This window comes from Magnolia sinica, chromosome 6, assembly GCF_029962835.1.
Source record: "Magnolia sinica isolate HGM2019 chromosome 6, MsV1, whole genome shotgun sequence".
NCBI lineage: Eukaryota > Viridiplantae > Streptophyta > Magnoliopsida > Magnoliales > Magnoliaceae > Magnolia > Magnolia sinica.
In genome coordinates this window covers 7,060,073-7,085,905 of record NC_080578.1, presented here as the reverse complement: position 1 = coordinate 7,085,905, position 25,833 = coordinate 7,060,073, and the positions used below count along the sequence as shown (strand labels likewise).

The 25,833-nt window shown below is 39.9% G+C and overlaps 1 protein-coding gene across 2 annotated transcripts; it reads right to left on the bottom strand.

Moving 5' to 3' along the window:
• Window positions 1-489: 489 nt before the first annotated feature.
• LOC131248113 (lon protease homolog 2, peroxisomal) lies at window positions 490-20,704 on the bottom strand. Of its 2 annotated transcripts, XM_058248167.1 has the most exons (16): window positions 20,529-20,704; window positions 18,459-18,677; window positions 17,144-17,313; window positions 15,092-15,183; window positions 14,121-14,300; window positions 13,886-13,969; window positions 12,338-12,465; window positions 9,497-9,698; window positions 9,187-9,393; window positions 7,574-7,704; window positions 5,536-5,749; window positions 5,127-5,429; window positions 4,774-4,968; window positions 4,097-4,342; window positions 3,749-3,850; window positions 490-985 (listed from the first exon to the last, which is right to left on the bottom strand). In XM_058248167.1, exons 1-16 carry the CDS (start codon window positions 20,633-20,635, stop codon window positions 902-904), a joined length of 2,664 nt encoding a protein of 887 aa, XP_058104150.1. In that variant the 5' UTR covers window positions 20,636-20,704; the 3' UTR covers window positions 490-901. The 2 variants fall into 2 exon arrangements, with proteins under 2 accessions (XP_058104150.1, XP_058104151.1); XM_058248168.1 differs by lacking the exons at window positions 18,459-18,677; window positions 20,529-20,704 and having other exon boundaries at window positions 15,092-15,264.
• Window positions 20,705-25,833: the final 5,129 nt, after the last annotated feature.

Below are 25,833 nucleotides of genomic sequence, written 5' to 3'. Positions count from 1 at the left end.
CACCAATTTATGAATGGCTTGCATTTCACCTCAAAAGGGAAAAATATCTGAATCCAGGAGCCATTGTGGATTTATCATAACCCAAAAGTCACACTAACAGACGATTATAACTGTCTGATTTGCAGCCATCAATTGGACAGTCAAACAAAGGTCTGTCCAACTTCAACCAACAAATTGTCCATTTTGAGTAGCTAGGATTGTCTAACAAATCAGATCTGTGCTTATATTCCAGTGGGGTACATGATTCGAAGGGTTTGGATGGATTTTCTTGTTTGCCACACGTCAGCAATGTATATTCACAGGGATGGTCATACTTCCATTGTTTCACCGGTCCTTGCTGTTTGCCATGCTAATCTTGGACAATGTGGGCTTCAATTCGGGCAGGCCGGGTTTGGAACAACCCAGCTCATTTTCCACCTAAATGGCAATCCCAAAAAAAAAAAAAAAAAAAGGATCTTGGGCATCCATCACAACCAGCCTGCATGGGTATGAAAACAAAATGACATTTTTAGATTTGCGATAAAACAAATACAGGCCATTCAAATACTTGAATGCCTAATAATATACATTCTTGATAGTCCCCCGTCATTAACAGAAATACAATTAGAAGCCGTCTTCCTATTCATATAATACAACTCGGAAGCATGTAGACAAACCTCATAGATGGCGACAACGTGGAGAGAAGATTAGTCTTACCACAGGACAGGATGACATACTGGCTACTACCAGAACTTCTCATGGACCGCTTCCATCCTTCACTGCTGATAAGAACAGCCTGTTGATTATCAAAATGGTCGCTACGTGCTGCTGGCCAAACACAGCAAAAAAACTGATTCCGTGTTTTGTGTGGGGAGGGCACTTCCGCCCATCATTTAGCCTTTATCAGCAGTCATACATTTCATTATAACTTTGAGTTCTGTCTCCAAGGGCATCCACCTTCAAAAGCTTGCTCCAACACATCTTCCATTCGCTTGGCAAGTAGTATCTGTGTTGCAAACACATGGGAACAATTTCACATCTCATCAAAAGGGAAGGTCATCACACATGTTCCCGACACAAGAATCAGGCCCCATTTGGATGCACAAGTAAATTGAATTGCAACATTCAGTTGAATCAAGAGAACATAGCAACCAATCATGATGTTACCAGGCATTTGGAATGAGGATGTAGCCCTCTAATCACAGTTAAGTAACATAATAGCACTCGGAGTGTGTATACAAATGCTAAGGAAGAAAATCAGAATTTGGTTATTTTCACTTTATTAGACCAAGGGTTTGTTTTATTGAGTGTCATATGGCTGTATAAATTGAATTGTCTGGATCAGCTTCTTTTATGATGATTAAAATCATTGACAATGGATATACAGTATTTGGCAGTGACACTACCTATCTGTAGGTGTGAATAATGCAGAGGGTTTAATACCAGGTGTTTCCCACATCACCATGTGTGTGAGAGGCGAGTGCAGCTCTTCAGTTACGCTCCAGTCTCCACCCCTAGTTGATCAAACAACTTAGACAGTTTGGATTGTTTTACAATGATTACACATACAATTTTTTGAATGCATGTGAATCATCATATTCCACCAATGCACCTTAGTCCCTTTCCCTTGGCGAATTGATCAGAAACAATGACTTCATGTTGACTCATGTCGGTGTGCGTGGGTGTGTGCCTACCATCGACATGGGGAGAACAGTTTATGTTCATAAGATCCACACTGTTCATCAGATGCACTGCCCCATATTTAGCACTGATCCCAAAAAATCAGACATCTAAAACTCAGGTACGCCACACCATAGGAGACAGTGCATAGTCCTCAAAATCTCTAAATTTACATGGTGGGGCCCACCTTAGTTTTGAAGCCAATTTTTTTGGGTGTCCATTCATATTGGTGGGGCACATCAAATGAACAGATTGGATGGTATATAACACACCACAGTGAGCCCCTAACACGACTAATGGTTGGTGTCCCCATCAAAACTATTTCCTGTGGTGTGGCCCATCTGAGTTCTGGATGGACCTGATTTTTGGGCTCCAGGGTGCATAAGAGGTGGCTTACCTGATGGACAGTGTGGATTTCATGCATGTCTCCTCCCTCCACATGGCCATGCAAGAAACCCTAGAACACTAATAGCAGAAAAATAGTATGCACATACACAATTTTACGTTTGGTGCTTTAATACACTATGCTCATAGCATAGTTAACAAAATAATGCTATTCCGCCAAATGGAGCCTAAGATTCACTAGTCAGTTCGATAGTCAATCCAAATGCATCCTTGATATGCTAGTCCATTTCTTTACTTATTATTATAAATAAAGAAACTAAAAAAATGAGTGGTCCATCAGATTAAGAAGTTTGCTATTTCCATTCTGCCAGGCATGCCAATATGGAACACGTGCAAGATCTGAGCTTTCCATATAGCCTCAAAAGTTAAGCCATTGCATCCTTCAGGTGGGCCACAATGTACAAAGTAAAATGACAGTTAAAAAAAAAAATTCTATCAGTCCATTTGTTTTGAATTCTGTAGCCCACCTGAGGTGTGAAGTGACCTGATTTTTAGGCCAGAAGATCTGAACAGTGTAACCCACCTGATGGGAAGCTCAAATCTCCATGTTTTCCACATTGGCATGTGTGTATGGCTCCCACACACACATGGAATTAGCATAACTCTCAGATAATGGGGCACTTAGGCAATGACAAAATTCTCAAGCTCCATAGCTCTCCATCAGCATATGCCGATCTCTACTGTAAATCATTCACCCAGGGAATAGACTAGTACAGTAGAACTAACTCAGATATGTCCCAGTCATTCCTTTTACAGCCTTGTCCAAACTATTTGGGTTGGCTTCCAAAGATCGCAGGGCAAAAGCTTGGCAACAGGCTCCCCGTCTAATATCAACCCTCCACCCAGGCTTGGGACCTGGCTGTCATGTTGCTTCCCTGTCAATGTATTTTGTCAGTTCTCTAGTTTGGGATGAGAGTGCATCTATAACTCACATCTATAGACCCATATGAGGTATACACATGGATTAGTTTTATTAGCAAGTACCTTTAATTGGTTAAGAGCACTTGCTGGTTTAATGTTTGCAGTTTTCCTTTTTAGTTAGTTTTCATGTCTTGTTAGAGTCTCAGTTTTCTAACTACTCTCTTTCTATTTCGAAGACTAGCAATGGTGGTAGAGGCTACAAGTGTGCATGTGAACCAAAAAAAAAATGGAGAATTACAAGTGTTGAATACAGATTTCTGTTAATTGTTTCCATCCTGTGACTGGATTTGATCCTAGAAGTGAGATGCCTAGTGGCAAGACTCCAGTAAACACCCTTATTTTTATCTCTATCTTCTATCAATCTTCTCTTCTTGTTTTCTATCCATGTTGTACATGTGCATCATGCTCAGCAGTATGTCCAGCAATTGCCTGTCCATGACCCTCCCTGCATTCCATTTGGGGCATGCATGTAATAGTTGGGTTGAGGTGTCACTGGGTGGTACCAAGTTGGTATGTATGTTGTAAATGTGAGCTTTTGCCATTGCCGGTCTCAGAGCCCGGTAGAGGAAGATTGATGTCCAGTGTGCAGCGGATCATAAAACTTTGTGAATCTTTCAAAAGTTAAAAACAAAAAATTTTGGCCCCAATTTCTCAGAGAAAGGGTAAGATGGTGACAATGATGATGTACATATGTATGCATGCACATGCTAGAGTGTGCATGTAGCTCTAAGCATGCTATAAATATCCAGAAGAAATAACATACCTCCATGCCTGCAAGAACAGCTGATGGTACTTCCACCAAGTCTTTTAAATTTCTCTCAGGCAGGATAACTCTTTTGATACCGTAGCGATGAGCTGCCAATATCTGCATATTCAAGTAAACAGCAATAAGATATTCGGGCATACTGATGTGCATCCACTGGTAGGGTGTAGGCCTTATCACTAATGCTTGGTGATAAGGATTTCAAGTACATTGCATGTGTATATGTATATAATCATGCCTTCCATGCAAAGAAATTGAACAAGAAGAAAATAGAGCATTTATTTTAGCATGTCATCCCATCAGGAAATTATAACGAATGATGAAAATAATATATAGATGGGGACACACCTTGTCCTTGATACCACCAACAGGTAACACAAGACCCCTCAAAGTCATTTCTCCAGTCATAGCTGTATCTGCTCGGACTTTTTTCTGACCAAACAGGGAAACTAATGCCGTTACCAAAGTCACTCCTGCTGATGGTCCATCCTTAGGTACAGCGCCCGCAGGAAAATGTATATGAATGTCCCGTCCCTCCAGAAAATTGATTTCCCCAGCAGCTGACAACTTGAGGTCTGCTGCTCTTGCCCTCACCTAACAACAACAACATTTAAAATCATTAACATCATCTAAGCCTTATACCAACATTTAAAATAAGAAATAAAATAAATTTTGAATGTCTATGACAAACATTTGGAAAAGAAGCTTTTCAGTACAAAATGCAAAGATCCTGGCTAGAACTCCACAAAAAGTGATTTATGTAGCCATTTGACTCAAGAGGAATTATAGGGTCTGGATGCAATGGGATGTGTAGTCATGATGCAGCACATCAGCAACAAAGATTTGGAAAACACCCAAGTAACTGAAAGATGAACATCGTTCATGAATTTAAAGCTAGAACATAAAACAAGTCTATAAGAAAAAATGGGATCCATGGGAGACATGTAACCGAAGTAAATCCATACAGGTGACCATGACTCATTAAAATTAAACATGTTGAACGTGGAGAAATGAAAAGAGAATACCCAAGTTAGAGCTATCTGTGCCGATTCTTTGATGACATCACCAAGTTGGCCAGTAAGATGCAAATCACCCTTGCCCACCATCGTTGTGGCCTCTACAAACTGAACTTCCCCGCCGAAGGAGGTCCAAACAAGACCAACTGATATTCCAGGAGCAGCCACTCGTTCTGCAGTTTCTGTGTCGTCAAACCTAGGAGGCTGCATATAAATATAAACAGGAATGCCGTTAGATTCATTTCGCTTATGAAGGACAAGATCCACATGTGTTAAAAGAGATTGATAATAAGAAAAATGAGTCTCCCGACTAACAAGGATGAGGTGGATTATCAATAGAAAACAAGGCCAAGTTGAATTACCCCAAGAACCTTCTCCAGCATCGCCTCATCAACAACCAATGCTGTGGCACTCCTGAAAGCATTTGATATTTCATGACCATTAACACCCATTGGAATAACTTCCATTTCAACTTCCCCACTGTCTGCGAGTCTGGTATCCATCAGTGATTCAGCCATCGGATGCACATCTTTGCTGAGAGGAACCGCACATTCTTGCTGAGCAACTCTGACAGCAGCTGCACGAGCCAGGGCAGCTAAGTTCCTCTCCAGATTTCTCACACCGGCTTCTCTTGTGTATCTTTGAATCACAAGTTTCACCATAGCCTACCACAATAACAGCCACCATTTAGGGAAACGAGGACTATAGATCATACATGAGATAAACATTCGATAATTAACAAGAAATGAAACGCAAGAGAAGTTTACAAACCTCAGGAATTTGAAGCGACTCAGAGCTCAACCCATGTTGATCCAAAACTCGTGGAATTAAATGCCGCATAGCTATTTTTAGCTTTTCATCAGGTGTATAACCAGGTAACTCAATGACTTCCATACGATCGAGAAGAGGAGGAGGAATTGGCTGAATCCTGTTTGCAGTTGTGACAAAAATCACCTTTGAAAGGTCGAATGGGACATTCAAATAGCTGGAGATCTTTGATTAAGGAATCCATGCATGTATTAAAAGTTCCATTATTGAAATTATTAGAAGTATGGTGACTAAAATACTCGAATTTTCAATGTGTGTGTGTGTGTATTATTGACATACTAATTACATCAGTAACTGCTTTCGACGGGTCAAGACAACGTGTTCAAGAGTACCAAGCATGGATGGTTCTAGGCAACTTCGCCAAAAGTTGCAGCTTTTTGTTGGATTGTTGGGAAAGAAAGGGTCTTAACTATGGATAATCTTCAGAAAAGGGGGATGATTTTACAGAGTGTATGTTTGTTGTATGGGGCTGATTGGGAATCAGTCAATCATCTTTTCATCCATTGCATGTTTGCTACCAATGTATGGAATGGTGCCCTCTAGTTTCAACATCTTTTGGATCATGCTGAGTTCTATTGGCGACTTGCTTAATGCTTGGCATGGCATACATGTTGGGAAGGTAAAGACGGCTTCGTGACGGCCCTGTTTGTTGGCAGGTCTCTGGGCGATGTGGGAAGAGAAACAGAAGGTGTTTCCATAATGTTAGCCACAGCTATGAGTGGGTCGTAGGGAGGGTTTGGGGTTTTGTTGGGGAGTGGAGCTGCTGTAAAAGTGGGGATAAAGTGTGTTTTTTGCATGTGTAATAAGGTGGGCTGGTTGGATGTAGGTGCATATTTACAGCATTGGCCTCGATATAAGAATCTACAATAGATGATTAAAAAATATCGCTGTAACTAAATATTTAGTTATGCACGGAAATATGCATATCAATCTCCCTTGCAGTTGTCAGTCTAATCATCAACCATTATTTTGAGACAAAGCAATATAACTATGCTGCATATGTTGGTCCAATCATCTAGCATTTACTTCCAATCTAACCAATAAAAAAATTCACCAATATAAGAATGCAAGCCAAATCCAGACAATCTGTGACTTAATATCAGTGCATGAACTGGCGCCCACACAGAGAAAGTGGGGGTTGGGGAATTAGGGTTCGAAAACTATTAACCTGATATTGTATTAACAGAAACAGGCTCTAGCCAGGCTTGGGGGATTTAGAATTAGCTGAGTCCCAGCTGACTATGAAATGGGTTTCATTTTCAGCCCCGTATCATGGGCTTGGCAAAGGAGTTTAAACCCGGGCACAAATCAAACCAGGCCTAAAACCACTCCACACAGTGTAGTCCAATGATAATTCTACATAAATGATGGATTCGACCAACATTTTTTGAAAATCAATGTGTAAACAAACTTTATTGAGTAGGCAACTGATATCGGATATTAAGCACACCGTTGGACAGAAAATAGTAAGTAAATAGCATTTGGCAAGAACCATGATCCGTTAAGAAGGAAAGCAACTCTACAAATTCCATTTTTCTGTTGAAGTGTGAGCAAGTTGGTGGGAATGATTGTCAAATTCATCCCAAGGAAAGAGAAGACTTTGGTTAACAACTTCGGGGAAAAGCAACTTAATGGAAGATACATAGACCTCCAGTATTCATAAAGGAGTACTAAGGGTCTGTTTGGTTGCCACTTAAAAATGAGTTCATCTTGTTTTATTTAATTGTAATATGTATTAGAAACCAACATTTTGCATAAGGATTACAAATATAACCGACAATTATAAACAATGGTCATGTAATTTAAATTAATTAAAATGAGATCAACTCATTTTTAAGTGGCAACCAAACGGGCCCTCAGGCTTATTAAAACCCACATTAACATAAGATACTCAGCACATTCATGGACAAGCAGATCCTGTGATGTAAAGAAAATTCTATGAGAAGTTCTTTACAATGCATTCATGAGGAAAAATGGATACTGATCATTAAACGTTTTGTTCTGCTCTGGGTCAAGAACCTCCAATAGTGCTGAAGCTGGATCCCCACGGATGTCAGAACCAGTTTTGTCAATCTCATCTAGAAGCATGACGGGATTGCTAACGGCTACTCTCTGCAATTGGAAACAGGGAAGGTAAAACTACTTCCTCAAAGGAAACCACTGGCAGACAATTACAAAGGGACAGAATCCATAATACAAATGTCTGGGAAACAGAACAATTTTTTTCTGCAGTCAGCAGAAATTGACAATGTAGCCAAAGCTACTGAAGATTTCTCTACAAAATTGTGCAATAAATCCTGGACCCAGAAAGGAGCACATGAAAGGTCTTATGGTTAAATATCAAGGACTGTTATAGCAAAATCATCAAGCTATTGTAAGTCACCAATTTGTGACATAAACCAGTTGATAAGTCAAACATAATTTTGTAATATAATGCAGAAGCAAATATATCAAGCTGGCAGGATTTGAACACCACCCAGTGGAGCAAAACAAGACCTCATAATTAGCAACGACAGCTATTCATCCTCAATTTAAAGCTGGGGAGCAGTCTTCAGCAGAATACGGGGCACAAGCTATATAAATAATTTCCTGAAGAAGAATAAAAAAATGAAAGGGCTAGACTCCTGTGTTAGTTTAGCACCATGTTGAAAATGGTGGTGACTCATCTTCCTCACACATTGCACTGACGTACAGCTAAGCAGATCATCCAAATTAAGCATATCTCTCACATCATAGTAATCAAGCAATCCTAACTGTCCAATTAACGGCTATCAAATGGATGGGTTTTTTTCAAATGGATGGTTAAAGAGTAAATTAGTATGCAGTACAAATTTGAGGAGAAAAAAAAAAACCAAATGGTTAATAGTTTTCTCAGAGTAATTTTTTGGTTATGTTCCATCCACAGTTAGGTCAGAAATTTGGACGGTCCGTATTGACACACAACTATGACATGCACAATTGAAAAAGTCTGTATTGACACACAATTATGACATGCATGATTGAAAAAATCACCACCATTTTTCAAATGGTTGTTAACTAACATAGGAGCCTAGCTGCCCCCGCAAAAAGATACAAAAGGAGAAATAATCACAACATAGAGAATATGCTAAGTTTCACAAACAGCCCTTTGTTTCCTGCCAATGTGTAATATGTGTAGCCCATCCCAGTTGTGCAAAAGATTGGCCACACCATGAAGAACGTCTGCTATGAAAATCAGGCTGATAAACTGATTACTGGGGCCACACCCATATGTTGGGCTAGAGCATCATCTGTCCATTGATTTCAACAATATAACCCAGCCAATGAGCAAACCATCATGATTTTTCCCCAGGTGATCTTCATGGTGTGGCCCACCTCTTTTGTGGTCTGGATGTCTAGACAACTGACAGGTTGGAAGGAAAGATGGAGCTGTATGTGAAAATTCACAAACAGCAGTTGTATGCAGTCATTTCTCACATGAAAATGCAGCAGACCACTATGGATAAATAATGAAGTAGATAATGGCACAACAAAGTTTTGAGAATATTTCTGCACAAGGCAGCCATTATCATAGCAATAGGAACAAAAGCAGTGAGTGGAAGTTCTAAAGCTAACCTTCAACCCTTCGATAAGACGCCCCGGCATGCTTCCAATGTATGTCCTTCTATGTCCTCTGATATCAGCCTCATCCTTGACACCACCAAGAGATATCCGTACAAATTTTCTGTCCAAGGCAGCAGCAATGGATGATGCCAGAGATGTCTTTCCAACACCTGGTGGTCCCACAAAGCACAGCACTGGACCTCTGGCATCTGGTTTAAGCTGCACATTAGTAAGATGAAAATAAGCAACGATATGCTACTTCCAGATTGCGAGGTGACCAAACAGCATGCAGAATGGGTGCGTAAGAGTGGAGGCAGTCAACCTTTCGAACAGCTAGGTATTCAATTATCCGCTGCTTAACTTTGACTAAACCATAATGATCGCTATCAAGACGCTCCTTAGCAGCTCTGAGATCCAGTTCACGCTCTTCACTGGCGTTCTGCCAAGGGAGGTCGGCAAGAAGCTCCAGGTATACACGTGAACTACTATATCCAGGTTGCTGAGGTTGCATTTTTCTCAAACGCCTGATGGAAAACACATCAGGTGAGAAACTAAGGGAAACTTCTGCACCAAACAGCTAAGCATTTTCTACAGTTTCTCAATGCTGCAATATGTCCAAATCAGTATCTGAATTAATTCACAAAGAATGACAACAAATTGGCAAAAGCAGAAACCAGGTACACATGCGCAGACAAAAGAAAAGGTAACATGCCACCTTCATTGGCAAGTTTTGCACTCTTCACATCCTTTTTGGACGAAAAGACCCCTTTTACTAACCCTGTCTTGGGGGTTGCTAACAAGACATAACAGGAAAACCCCTGTTAGTAGAGGTTGAGGGGAAAATGTGTAAATTATATGCATGCATGTGTAGGGGGAGTGCTCACATGGTGCCAGTACCACCACAATTAATGGCCGTACCAAACTATCGCGGGGCCCACATGGTGTATGCATGGCATCCAACCCATTAACAGGCACAACCCTACATGATGTGCACCTAGGACAAAAATCGGGCCAATCGATGATTTAAGGTGGGTAACACCATTGAAAACAATTGCACAATTGCCCAAAGATCCCATATTCAAGTGGTGAGGGTCCACATTGTGTGTGCATATGACATGCAACGCATCCAACAGGTGCAGCACACCCTAATTGCAGCATCTACCCCCACAATAGCATGCATGTTTCCTAGTGCACGTGCGGGCGTGCATGAGTCTCTAGTTGTTGTCAGCAACAATGATTTCTCTGTGGGGCCCGCGTGATCTTGATTGTAATCGATCAATGTAGTAAACTATTAGATAGCGCCTGATTGTAATCAACCAATGTAATAGTCTATTACAATGTGCCTTTGAGAGTTTTGGGCTCTCATTGCCGGTCCCCAACCCAGATAAAGGGGAGGGATTGCGTCAGGTTGGCAGCCAGCCTCAAAATTATGCCGTAACTTTCATCATGAATCCAAACAATATGACATTCCCAACTTATACCAGGGCGTTCCCTGTAAGCAAGACCTATGGTCTAACTAAAGGTATGGCCCTAGAGTGGAATGGCAGAACAACCATCCCAAATCACCCAACCTCCTACTCTCCACTTCCATCATCTTCCACAGCCCTCCCATCTTTAGATTCACCTTTGTTTTGTGCCCAAGTTCTCCTCTACAGCAGATTTTCAGATTCTGGCCCAACAGAGGGAGGGGCTGAAACTTTGGCGGAGCACCACGCACACACCGAGCAGCAGATCGACACGAAAATTGGTGTGAGAGTGGGCCACCCCTGCTCGACCAAACCCTAGGAGTCGTTTTCCAATTCCGTGTGCCCTACACACGTGCGGACAGAGACTTACGCACGTGCGCCTGGGCCAGGTTGCTGTCCACATGCGTGGATCGTCTCAGGTTCTGAATTTCTTCTCTTTTTCTCCTCTCTCGCCTTAAATCCCTATCCCTAAACCTAGATAATTCCAAATTTCAAGTATTTCCAACTTTTGCAAATCCTAAATTTTCCCCCGAATTAAAACATGCTGAATCTCTTGAATTGGGGAACAATCCTTTGCAAGATTGGATGAATCTTACACTCTTTTGGGTATTGTTTGATTTATAATTTTATTTGATCTAGCCCCAAACTTGTGTAAGCTTGGACCCCCGTAGATTCCCCTTGTTGAATGATTGATCGTATGTAGGACATGAAATTTTGTGATTGTTTAAAATTAGTATGATTTAAAGCTTGAAATCTTGCATGTCATATTTAATTTCGTGTCCTGCATCAAATTGGTATCAGAGCAGGAGGTCTCGTGTTCGAAACTCCTCACCAGAGGTGATTAATGCAGGGGCATTTTCACACTGGGCTCGAGTGGGGTTGCCTGTGGGATAGAAGGGCACACTCGGGGTGCGCGGAGCCCACGGAGGAGGTCTCATGTTCGAGACTCCTAGCCGGGGGTGATTAGTGCGCATTTCACACCGGGCTTGAGTGGGGTAGCCCGTGGGATGCGGGGAGACATTCGGGGTGGGCGGCACATGTGATTTGGGGCCCATGAGCGCAAGAGGGGGGTTCGGCCGAGGTCCTAACCCATGAGATGTGGGGCATGGGCTATGAGATAAAGGGATTAATTCGTCATACTTTAACAATTCAAGCTTTTAGAGCAAGTGGTTAATTGTCCTGCATCAAAGATTCATATAACCGACCCCAATTAACTGGGATAAGGCTCAGATGATGATGATGATGATGGACATTTTACATTGTTTCCAATGGTTTGGTCCACCTATTCATTGGATCAGCCTGATTTTGAGGTATCCCTTTTTTTTAAAATAAAGGGGCAATCTTATTGGATGGATTGGATGCCGTGCACAAATGACAGCAGGCCCTACACTAGATAGAGACCATGGTGTAGAGAGAGAGAGAGAGAGATTTTGTCACAGTCAGAGAAGAAGAAAACCAGGGTGGGGGGAGTGTAAACGTAACCACCACAGCCAACTTTAGTTCTTAAAAGCTAAAGAAATGAAGTTCCCTATAAAAGAGATGGAGGAAAATGTTAGCATGAGGACTGGTGGGCAAGTCAACAATCCCATGTATAAAAAAAATTGGGGGCAGAGTGCATCATCCTGACTGTGAAGTTTAAGGGCGTGAATGTCAAATTGCATTTAGACTATACTGGTTAACATTGGCAAGTAACATACCTTAACTCCCTTTGTGCATGCTTCCAAACATTTGGTGGCATTCCTGCACTTTGCATCTTTCTCTCCAAGGCAACCACATCATCCTCATCGTCATCATTGTCACCAAGTTCCTCCTTTATAGCTCTCATCTAAAAAGTTCCAGTAATGAAATAAAATTTGTTATATAATCATACAACATGATAAATTCAGGGTACAGATTACACGAAAGAAAATGGCAACATCTGCTGAATTTTTGTCCTTTGATGTTTTAACCATCGAGATAAGATGGGCAAGTGGAAGATTGCATTTCAAAAATCAAGAACACATATAAGCCACCTAATAAGTATGTCAAGCTGATACATCTTCATTAGTAGCATATCGGGTTCAATCCCAGCTTACCCACTAAGGTATTTAATAACGGTAATGGTGGCCATAACGGCCACCACTGTTACATTTATTATACAGGTCATAACGGCTGTTACAGCCCTTGTAACAGCCATTACGGTTTCTTTCTTTTTTTTTTCTTTTTTTTTTTTTAGCTCAAAAAACCTATATATGCCACATGACGTTGGGAAAAAAAAAAAAATCGAAAAACCTGTATTTACCCCATAACAGACCATTATGAGGCTATTAAGGCCTTTACAGGGGGGCTTAGCAGGCCCTTAATGGTGGGTTACTGGTCATTTTTTATATGATGGACGTTACGGCCGTTATGACCCTGTAACGTGTAACAGTTGCCACCTTTACCTTTACGTAACGGCCTTTCTGGCACACCATGTTACCCACTCAAAAATAGAACAAGCTTGTTTCTGCTGCACAACACCACCATCATTGGAGTAAATGATATTCAATCAGATTATTTAAATTGCAACTTGTTGGACACCCAGTAAAATTGATTTGAAACAATATCTAGTGTAGTTTGAGAAGATTTAGGACCTATGCGTGTGCAACAAATACAATAAGCCAATATTCAACAAGTGTGACCAGCAGAAGTGATAATAATGGAATAAACTTCTATTTCTCCACAATAGTCAAGATCACTCAATAAAGTGCTTGCTAATGGCAAGGCATGCAAGGAACAACTGCTAAAGAACTTCAAATATTAATCTTCTCACAGAAATATATTGTCATCCCTTCACATACTATGGAACAAGTTTTTCTTCTACTGGGTAAGCTAGGTTTGAAAAAGTTATTTCGATGTTTTTCTTGTCTTTTTCCTTTCTTTCTTTTTTCTTTGGTAGGGAAGCTGGCTTGAACATGAGACCTCAAAGTTGAATCTCAGACTGCCTACCGCTGAGCCATGGGATTGATCCCAAGTGATTTCAATGTTGATATTCACATGGTCAGTGTGGTGACTGCTAGGACATGATTGCTGACCCCCAGATAAGTAACTGAAGTGATAAAACTAGCCACAACCGACATAGTTACTCAATACATGTCTAATTCTGTTGATAAGAAACATCCTTGACAAATTCCAGATCATAATGTTCACAAGAAGAATAAGAAAGAAGAAAGAAAGGAATGAACAGAAGAAAAGATTTAAATCTAGGCTGATTTGAGAAAACAAACCTGCTGACGCAGAAGGAATTCTTTCTGAGATTTCGACAACTGCCCCTCAACCTTTTGGGTTATTTTCTCTGCTACTCGAATTGACTGTGACAGAAAACTTGCATTAAAATGCATCTGGCAAATCCTCCCACAATTGCAATGCAGAACCCAGAAGATAAATAGCAGTGATCCCACAAAAATTCTCAAAGAAAACTAATCTATTATTGATCTGTAGATTTAGATTCAATACTTCTACCTGTAAATGCCTGTCAACTAACTCAGTAGCCTTTGATAGCCTTACTTTCAAGTCGACTGTATCCAGCATTGACAGCTGCTCCTCAAAGCTTATCTCAAAACTGGCAACAAATATATCAGCTAGCCTGTGTACAGGAACCGTCTCAAGAAGAACTTTCGTCCTACCAACAGTTTTCTGTTTCTGAGCCAAGAAACACAAATTTGAATGAACTTTGCTTCACCGATGCAAATAAGAAGTAAATTATTTGACAAAGCGCGCATAAAATAATCTCATAAATCGCCTCCATGGTCTACGGGGCATTCATATGAACATGAGTAACATAGAGGTTACCGGTCAGAAAGAAAAGAAAAACAAAATCGAAGAAACTGGAAGCACAGTGAAGTGGAACACATGGTTGGGTTGGAAAGTCCTTGTGATGAAACTGCAAGATCAAGGGTTTCGATCCCAGATTACCAAAATTTGTCATCTGTAATAGTTGCTTCTAAAAGGATTGTCTTGCAACAAACTGCCAACAGATTAATGGATCTTCAACTGACTACTTGCAGGAAACTACAATATTTGCAACAACAAAAACACTGAAAGTATGGTGACAGGACATTTGATGACACTGGCCCAGATATCAAATAGTTCTGTCAGTGGGCATGATATTAAGCAGTTAGCAGCAGAAAAATTCTCTGCTACCATTGGCAACAGCAAAGGATGTAGTTTCTCTGGTTCCACAGGCAACACCAATGGAAAGTTGCCGGAATAAATTAACACAATACAGCCTAGCAAAGTCTTTCCCTGAATGTATCTTAGTCTATCAATATCTTTGTTTGAGTGGCTCTCCTTTATCCTTATAATAACCTAACAAGAGTTAAGTCATTAGCTCTCAATCAACCTTTCAAGGGAAAAGAACATCATTATAGCTTTTAAAAGGAGAGAACATGATAACCATATATCCATTTCAAAAATCAAATGTTTTATTTTACCTGCTCAAGAACAGAGATCAGCTCCATGGCAGTAGCTTTGAATTGGCGAGACAGTGCTATGAGATCTGGGTCTTGTTCTGCTTGCTCCATCTCTAGTGAAACCAAAAATGAGAAAGTGGCTCAGCATTTTTGACAGATGAAGGTGACGCAAGATCTCATTATCCTCCAAGTAACTGAAAATATAGCAGGAATTTAGAGCAGATAACTGAAAATATTTCTGCATGATCAGATATTCTTTCAAACTAGTTCACCAAAATATACAGTGAGTAAGTAGGTATCTTGAATGAAAATTTTGCCTCACATGGAATAGAGAGTAGATGGGGAACAATACTTCATGTACTCACTGTTGGACGAGTAGTATGCGCATGTACTTTCCAGCATGAAACCTTTTACAGAACTACTTATTTATGCTTATGGAAAGGGGGGATGCCTGACAGCCTGAGTGGTTTCACGAAAAAATAGGCGCTTTGTTCCTTTTACCAGATATAGTGCACCCACACTTTGTCACCCATGCCATAAGTAGTTCGGACTAGTTGGATGTGATGTTTTAAATATCGACGATATCAGCTGATATATCCCACGATATATCTTGATCCCACCTGTGAGATACGAAACGCACAAGTAGTGCCGATACATCCCACGCATTCGATCCAGTGAACATTTTCAATTTCTGATCCCTTTTTTTTTGTTGAAATTATGTTAAACCAATGTCAAATGGTTACAAATCCTTTGGTTCTTCATGTCTTACATGAAAAATCATGGAGTTGGAGCTTTGATTTCGATATCCATTGGTTCTTCATGGTCTCCATGTTTTTTCTTGAAATCTTCCTTCAACCAACTGTCAATTGAGACTAATTTCGAACTATTTAGGAGTATTTGATGAAATGATCATCACATACAGTCTAATTTCGAAATTTGAATGTAAGTAGTCTGATTTGGAGAAAATTCAAAATTTCCCCAATTTCTCCCAAATTTCTTGCAATATTGCACTCCGAACATGAAATTAAGCATATATGAGGGCTGATCTACTGATTTGCCAAGTCCTTGTCAATTTTCGAAAAATTAAATTAAAAAAAAAAAAAATTATTTAAAAAAAAAAATTTCCCAAAATTTCCCTTCAACCAACGTCAATTTAAACTAATTTCTCAGTATTTAAGAGTGTTTGATGAAACGATCATCACATACACTCTAAACGTTATACATTCAATTTGAATATAGTTGTATTAGTTCAGTCAAACAACACATAGATTCAGACCCTATACAAAGGAAATCTATTATGTGCACTTCTTTTTTACATGTTATGATTTAAAATTGTGTATTAAGGTCTTTTTTAACAATTCCTGAAGTTTCATTGAAAAATTCAACCATTTTCCTAATGTTTCCCCATGTTTCCCAAAAAGTGCGATAAATTACCCGATTCAAACAATATATCCCGTGCGATAACTAATATGTATCTGTATCTCAAGGATGCGATATGTAGCGCGATACCGATATTTCGAACATTGGTTGGATGAATGTGTATAGAAGCATACACAATCAAAAGCAAAGGAGATAAATTCGATGTGGGTAATCATCAAGACATCAGCTGGACATGCATTCAATCAATCCGCACAAATGGCCTATCAGTGAAAAGTATACGTAAGCACTGACCAATGTGTCTTGTAGCAAGAGTCACTTAAGAAGCAGCTGATACAAAAGTTCAGTATTGATATAGCTCAACTGGCAGACTGAGTGGAGATACCTCGTTTCAACACTTGAGGTCTTGGTATCGATCCCTAGCGGGGGTGGCTAACATGGAGTGTGTGTACTGACATGAGTGTGTACTAACAAGCAAACCCAAAAAAAAAAATAAAGGTTGAAAGGAATATTGGACACCTCGAAATTAAGAAGATCGACTTAATTCAAATTGAAAGAAAATATCAGATTCCTCAAACCAACATGTACGTAGATATGGCTATTAAAGTACTCACTGCAAGGGGAGAAGGATGTCTAAAACAGCTTTGACGAACCGAGAGAGAGAGAGAGAGAGAGAGGATGTATGAAACAGCTTACCAGCCTTTGTCATGTCAAGGCGTGAGATGCGTGCTATGTAATATGTTCCTCTCGCACTGAGTTCTTGAACACTGAATCTGCACAAACCTTCAAGAACAACTATGTATGTGACCCTCCCACTAGGTTTCTCTACACCTCTGGAGAGATGTAAAGCTCTAGCCGCAACTCCCCTGAAATTGAGAAACAAATGCAATCAATTACCACCGGAGTCATAAACAATCTAATAAAGAAAAAGCACCATTGCGAAAATAATAATCAGTACGTAATAAATGGTTTTCAACCCCGCAAGATTTCCCTCATTTCATTGCAGCATGAACTTTCACTGACAGGTGCAGAAACCAGTTCTGGTAATTTCACCATTACTGGATAAGTGGAAAAGCGCGCATTAAGGGGATGAGAGTAGACCTAAGCTCATTGATTTGATTGTGTGGGATTAGAGTTCACTCACTTCAGTGTGGATCTTGCAAGTTTAGAGCAGCTATTTGGAGATCAAGATTCAGTATCAGGCTATCAGCCAATATATCCATCATATCAGTCGATACAGCCAATAATCGGTTTTCAAAACAGAAATTAATATGATCAGCCAATACTTTGAACCATGATGGAGATGATATTTTCTACTGGCGGGATGGGGGTTTAGTGCAATTCCCCCCAGCCTGGGAAAGTTTAAATTTCAGAGGTCCAACGGATATTCTGTTGACACATTTTTCTTACTTTCCACTCTCAACCTGATAGTGTTGGATGCTTTTTCTTTTCTTTTCTTTTCTTTTCTTTTCTTTTAATGGCAGTATATGAGCAAATATATCATGTCGATGGCTCAACCGTACTTTGGCTTCTTATGTGGGCAGGGGTTCATGACGAGTGGCCATGAACTGTAACCAAACAAACAAAAGTGGGCCAACCACGAATTCCAGAAGGGAACCACCCTGTAAAGTAAAGAGCCTCACCTATATTGGCTACCTCTTCCTTCAGCTAGCTTTTTTCAGATCTGTCCTAGGTTGATAGACCTCAAAATCAAGACCATGTGATCGTTACACAAATAAAAGGCTAGTTAAATACCAAAACAAATTTTACGCATTACATTATGGATAATTTTCTGCCCTCCATTTTCCATTACTGTTTCGCATGGTCTTGACTCTTGAGGGCACCAATTACCAATTAATTAAAGCACCTCCTCAGTCAGTATTAGGAACTACCAGATAGCTTCTGTCCGTACCCTTGCCTGCCATCATGTTACCCAATTTTCTCGCTACTAAATAATCACCATGATAAAAATAAAATTAAAAAATGAGAGAGAGGGAGGGAGGAAACAGACCTGGTATGCCAGTGAATTAGTTCCTGCTGATTTTTTGCATCCTGCTTGTGAGAATCAGATGCATTAAACGGAATTTTTGAACTTTGCTCCCCAGAATCATTTACCGCACCTGGAGATAACACTGGATTGACCGAGGTTGTCTCAGCATCTCGAACTGGAAGGACCCCTATCAACCCCTTCTCTTCCCTCTGCCACAGCTCTTGCTCCACCAATTTCACACTGCAAAATTAACATTTTTACTAATTTAGAAAATATAAAATTAAAAGAAAGGAAATCTAAACAGAGAATAAATGAAAATAATAATAACAATAATAATGATACTAACAACAACTACACAAGAATTTGAATTGTAATGCCACCAAAAACAAATGATCTGGCAATATAATGTTTGCTAAGGTGCCAGCATGTCAAGTTTGCAGGACATAGCATTGCATAAGGTGGGCACTCCACTCATCAAGTGGGTCAGTATACACTGAATGTGGACCAGTGGCGAAAATTTTAACAGTCCATTGAGCCATGCAGGGGCAGACCTCCTGATGAGTGGACCAACCTTGTTTTTGCACCAGGTCATCTGCACTGAGGCCACCTTATGCATGGCTCATGTAATCCCACATTCTTGCCAGGCTGGCTCATGTGGCCAGACATGGATTGCATGGAGATGCTGCCGCCACCAACCATGGCGGCAAGACTGTGGGGCCCACTGTATGCGTTTTATCCACGCCGTCCATCCATTTTGCCAGCTCATTTTAGGCCACGAACCCAAAATTGAAGTGTATCCAAAGTTCAAGTGGATCACAATAGAGGAAAGAGTGGGGATAATGAGGTCCACCATTGAAACCTTCCTAGAGCCCACAGTGATGTTTATTTGTCATCCAATCTGTTCATAAGGTCACACAAACCTAGATGAAGGGAAAACACAAATATAAGCTCGTCCAAAACTACTGTGGCCCCCCAAGAAGTTTGCAACAGTAGGCATTCAATTCCCACTGTTTCCCGTGGTGTGGTCCACTTGAGATTTGGATATGCTTCAGTTTTGGGCTCAAGGCCTAAAACGATCTCGAAAAATGGATGGGTGGCGTGGATAAAACACATACATCACAGTGGGACCCACAGTCCTGCCACCATGGAGGTCGGTACAACCTGCGTCCCATGTGACCATGTGTAAATTGTGGGTGTGGATAGGGTGCACGTGCAGCTGGAAACCTGCTAAAAACATTTGTGTCTTTCAACAATGTCCGCAATGCAAACACCCAAATAGTCAATGGTTTCAATATGGCCAAAAGATTGAAAAAAAAATAATAATAATTAACAGAATTTCAATTGCAACAGTTATTTCAACCCATTTTCCCAATTCCCTGTGAAAATTGCAATGACTGGGAAAAAAAAAAAAAGTCAACAGCATCAATATCAGTACAAAGCAAAAAAGATAAAAAGGAATGATAGGATGCCCTATCGAAGTCCATGGCGCCTTTTCTTTGACCCAGCAATGGAACAGACGTGGCCCACCTTCCAATAATCTAAGCCATTCCTCCGGCAACCCTACCATGGTACGAACCGTGCTTCAGTATCTCCCCTATCAGAAGACCCAATCGGTCAATCCACCCCCATTAAAGGCTTGAAAATGGACAATTACACCCAGTGGTCCACATTTAATGAAGGACCAATCGGACGGTGGAACAACACAATACGGGAAATTTTTGGAGCATCAGCTGTCAACGATGAGGCCCACAATATAAACGGTCTCGATCACCAAAATACAGGCCCCACGTGTACTTTTCTCCGGCCAAACGGATCACTCGACCCAAACACTTAAAAATTAGAAGGCAAAGAAATAGAAAATTACTCAATACTACACGTTATTACTTCCGAATGAGAGAGAGAGAGCGAGAGAGAGAGAGAGAGAGAGAGAGAGAGAGAATAAATTAAAAACAAAAATAAAAAATCACCAAAAAAAAAAAAGAAATTTTTACAGATTTTGAAAGTTTCAGAAACAGAAACAGCTGAAATGATCGCCGAAAAGGAAGATTTAGAGAGGGGAAATAATGGAAAAATTCAGAGAGAGAAGAGTACCTGCTCGGAGAAGTGCATCGAATTCGAATAATCGCTCCGGGCAACAAGACCTTGTTTCTGAAAGGAAGAATCGCGAGTCGACTCGGTAATTCCACCGATTCTGCCATATCTGGAATCGCCCGATCGGTGGTGAGAAAAAAAAGACACAAACGGGTATGAAGCTGTGAGGGAGAGGAGAAGAAGAAAAGGCTTTAAAGGTTAGCTTTTAATGTGGATCGTCTGCTACATATCCCAATATCTGAAATCATTCGCCACGGAAAAAGAAAATAGTTTATTTGTACTCTGGCAGAGTATGAAGCTTTGTACGCAGGCACTCACTAATCGCTGACGTGGCATAAACTAACTCTAATTAAAATTAATAATTGTGGAACGAATTGTTTATAAGTCAGGGTCCAAAAAATCTTGTTTTTTTTGAAGAATCTTAGCTCTGACACTTGTTTGTTGAAATTGGGCCATTATATATTTACAGTTTTAATCGTCCAGTGTATGTCCACCAATCCAATATTCAGATGATCCAACTCGGGTCCTTCTGACTTCAAGATGCATCTGAGCTGGTAACCATTATTTGGATAGTTTAAATGGATACAATTTAGGTGGGGCCCACCATGATACGTGTGTTTTGTCTTGATATTCATCCATTGCTGGCTTGTAATAATGCAGAAGCCCAAAAAAATGAGGCTATTCCCACAGGAAATAATGGTGAGAGGAGACGATGACTCTCACAACTGTCACATTCGTTAGATAGGTATATTTGACATTCAACCTGCTCATAAGCTAGACCAAAATAAAGCACAAATATCTATTCTATCTAAAGCTTCTATTATCCTTGGATGTTTTTAACAATGTGTCTAATCCCTACTTTTTTGTGTGGTGCAGCCCACATGAGGCCCCATAGAGTGGGTCGCCAAGGATGTGGTTTAACTATATGCTATGTACACAATTTTTAAGAGTTTATTTTCTTTTCAATTTACATTGTAAAAAAGTAAGGGGTCGTCTTACACCATGGATTTAGGGATGTTTGAGGAGACTTGAGAGGGTTTCAAATCTCCTGACATGTTCAACACCATAAAGTAATTAGGGTTTCAAATCCCTTCAAAGAGGAGTGTTTTAAATCCTAGGTGAAAGCTTGAATTATATCTAAAATCTTGCCCATAGTTGCATGATCAACATGTGTGTCACTAAGCTATTAATTTATTGGGCACATGGCCCACCTATGACATCCCAAAACTATCAACTTATCAATTGCATCACTATAATTAGCTTAATACGATTATTTGCACTATCTAAGTATTGTTTATATAAATCAATGGTTAAAAATCGCTAGTTAGTGACTTGGATGTGATTTTGTGCTTGTGGTTTGTCCAAGACTTTGAATTTCATTATTTTTGAGCAAAGTATATATTTCAACCATTGTGTCAAACATTACTGACATACATTAATTAAAGATTAAAGTTGATTTAGTAATTAAATTCAAGCCTCTAATATACTATGCATAGTTACTTTTTTGAGGAATTCAAATATAGGGTTCCTAATCTACACTCCCAAACATGCTCTAATTATTATTCTTTACACCTAATGCAAGAGAGGGGTTTTCAAGAAAATCATACTTAAATATGATGAAATTGGACTGAAATTGCACCTGTAAAATTTGCACCTGTAAAAATCTATGGAGCTACTGTTATTTATGCATTTGACCCACACTATTCATCCATTCTATGTGGTTATTGAGGCAGATCCCAATCTCAAGTGGACCATATCATAGGAAACAAGCGATTAAACGCCTATCCTTGAAAGATTAAATAAGCCCAGGGCTGATAGGAATGTGTACTTATCATCCAACTTGCTCATAAGGTCGCACAAACATAGATTAAGGGATAACAAAGCTTGATCCAAAAGTTTTGTGACCCACATGAAGAATTGAACAGGATACAATTCCTTACATTTCCTGTGGGTATGATTCACTTGAGCTTGATTTGCTTCGTTCTTAGGCTCATTCCCTAATGTGAGTTGGTAAAATGGCACCCAAGGCATGAAATAGATGCATACATAATAGCGGGTTCACAATTTTTTAGTGAAAAATATGCTTTTCTCATCTTGAGCATTTCAGCCCTCTGAAGAAGAAATGGGATTACGTGTTGAGTTGCTCTGTGAGCTCTTATCATACTAAGTTAACTCTGTTTGGCCTATTGTGAGTGTAGGCTGTTTATCCACACTGTTCATTCGTATTTTTCAGCTCATTTTAGAGGTTGAGCACAAATTTAAGAGGTCATTTGACATTGTGGATTGGAGGGGGTTTCCCTAGTTGTTTGGCAGCATAAAGTAAGTAGCTCATTTTAGAGGTTGAGCTCAAATTTTGAAGGGTCATCTGACAGTGTAGATTCGAGGGGGTTTTCAATCCCAAGGTTGTTTGGCAATATAAAGTAACTAAAGGGATCAAAGCAATGGGTTTTTAAATCCTCTCTTTGAGAGGGTTTGCAATGCATGGTAAGAGCTTGGATTACACCTAAAATCATTTCAATAGTTGTAGGTGTAACATCTATATCACTATATACCATCATTTTATTGGACACATGGCTCACTAATGATGATCAGCACTGTCCAAACATTGTCCTACACTATCCAAATATTGTCCATATAAATCAATGATTAAAAATCGTTAGTTAGTCACTCAAACATAATCTTATGCTTGTGGCCCATCGAGGCTTGAAATTTCATTATTATCAAGTAAAACATATATTTCAACAAGCTTATCACAACTATTGTATCAAAACTTACATATCTCATCGATTAGATGTATTAAAGTTGATTTAGTAATTAAATTCAAACCCTTATAAATACACCACGGGAGGATTGCAAACTGTAATCCTGGGGCTTTGGGGGTTACAAGTCCACGCTCCCAAGCAGGCATCCAAAGCTCAAGTGGAACATACATCACACGAAATAATAGAAATAATGATCTCCACGGATGAAGCCTTACTACACGCCACAGTTTGAATATTCACACTGTTTTTTATGATGTGGCATATTTTAGCTTTATATATTCTACAATTTTGAGATAATGCCCCAAAATTACATGGTAAGATGGACGAACGTACCCGATAAAATACATAAATCACAGCGAACCCCAGAATTTACTCATTACGCCTCGCGTACTGAGATACTCAGTACGCAATCAGCTTCCCCTAGCGACGCTTATCCGTCAATATCAAGTGGCTGCTGCGGATTATAAATGCAAGTGTCAATGATAACAATAATTATGCAAGTACAACATATTTACATTGAAAATAGGAAAACAAGCAGCCCCTAGATGCATGTGTATCATTCATCATATGCCACCGGAATATCATATTTTTATTATTATAAAAAAGAGAAAATGACTACCGTAGACAAAACCTTTTACCCAGCTGCTTTTATGTAGGAATACAAACTTAAGTTACCAACTTAGGCTAGCACGTGCGGACAGCGACATTGAGGACGAAACTACCCCTCCGTTTCACTGCGAAGACGAGCGCTGACGCTCCTCCAACTGAGAGTTGTACGAACGGCTTAAAAGAGATCAAAGTTACATGGCCCCACAGCTATGTATTTATTATATCCACAACGTTCATCCATATTTCGAGATCATTTCGGAGCATTATCAAAAAAAAAAAATCATATCCAAAGATCAACTGGGCCACACCACAGCGCAGCGGAAAATTGATTTTCATCGTTGAAACTTTTGTAGGGCCCACCATAACATTTATTTTCCATCCAATCTATTCATAAGGTCACAAAGACCTGGATAAAAATGAAAAACAAATTTCATAATGATCCAAAACTTGTGTGGCCCCTAAAAGGGTTTCAACGGTAGACGTTCAAGCATAATGGTAATGGGGCATGCAAGGGGATACGGATATAGTTACGGTTATAATCCATAGCTATAACAGTAGCTCGGCGATCAATCGTGCATCCCGCGATTTCACCGCAAGTCGTTGTCCCTATTGGCGATTAATCATGGATATCGTGATTCCACCCCGATCTATGGCTACGGATTATAACCGTAGCTATAATCGTATCCCTATGCACTTTCATTTTTCTTTTTTATTTTTTTATTTTTTTATTATTTTTTACATGGAGAATTTTATTCTACCTACAGTTTTTTCTAACACATATTTATATAAATATGTAAGTATAAGCATAATAAAAAAAATCTCTTTTTTTCATTTCTTTCTTTATTCATATAACAAGAATATTTTCTAAACCAAAATTAGTTACTTGACGTACTATATATAATTTTAGGGCTGAAAGTTGGGTGGGCTCAGCCCGACCAACCTGTGACCAACCCAACATTGGGTTGGGCTTGGTCAGGATGTATCGGGTTTGGTCTTGGGGTTGGGCCATACAAACAGCAACTCAATAAAACTTGGGTTGGGCTTGGGTTGAGGTCTCGGGAATTGCTAGGAAATGCATGAAAATGACCATGAAATGAAGGGAAATGACCGTTAAATGATGGGAAATGACCGTAAAATGCATGGAAATGACCGTGAAATGAAGGGAAATGACTGTGAAATGCATGGAAATGACCGTGAAATGAAATAGAATCGTCGGGATTGATCATGAAATGCATGAAAATGATCATGAAGTGAAGGGAAATGACCATGAAATGCATGGAAATGACCGTGAAATGAAACAGAATCACCGGGATTGACCATGAAATGCATGGAAATGACCGTGAAATGAAACGGAATTGCCGGGATTGACCATGAAATGCATGGAAATGACCGTGAAATGAAACGAAATCGTCGGGCTTGACCGTGAAATGAAACGGAATCGCCGGGATTGCCCGTGAAATGTATGAAAATGACCATGAAGTGACAAACTGGAAATTGAGTGGGACAAACTAGAAATTGAGCGGGCCAAACTGGAAATTGAGCGGGCAAACATGGAAATGAGCGGGACAAATTAAAATTTCAGCGGGCCAAACTGGAAATTGAGCGGGCAAACATGAAAATGAGCGGGACAAACTGAAAATTGAGTGGGCCAAACTAGAAATTGAGTGGGACAAACTGAAAATTGAGTGGGACAAACTGGAAATTGAGCGGAACAAACTAAAAATTGAGCGGGACAAACTGGAAAATGAGCGGGCCTAACTAGAATTTCAGCGGGCCAAACTGGAAATCGAGCGGGCAAACATGGAAATGAGCGAGACAAACTGAAAATTGAGCAGGACAAACTAGAAATTGAGCGAGAAAAACTAGAAATTGAGCGGGGCAAACTGAAATTTGAGTGGGACAAACTGGAAATTGAGCAGGACAAACTGGAAATT

Excerpts from the sequence above, each read along its gene's own strand:
- LOC131248113 (XM_058248167.1), bottom strand. The coding sequence starts at position 20,635 with ATGGCAGAATCGGTGGAATTACCGAGTCGACTCGCGATTCTTCCTTTC. Across the intron at positions 15,184-17,143 it reads CCTTGACATGACAAAGGCTG|AGATGGAGCAAGCAGAACAA; the intron begins GTAAGCTGTTTC and ends TGGTTTCACTAG. Across the intron at positions 5,750-7,573 it reads AACAAAACGTTTAATGATCA|CTATTTGAATGTCCCATTCG; the intron begins GTATCCATTTTT and ends AAAGATCTCCAG.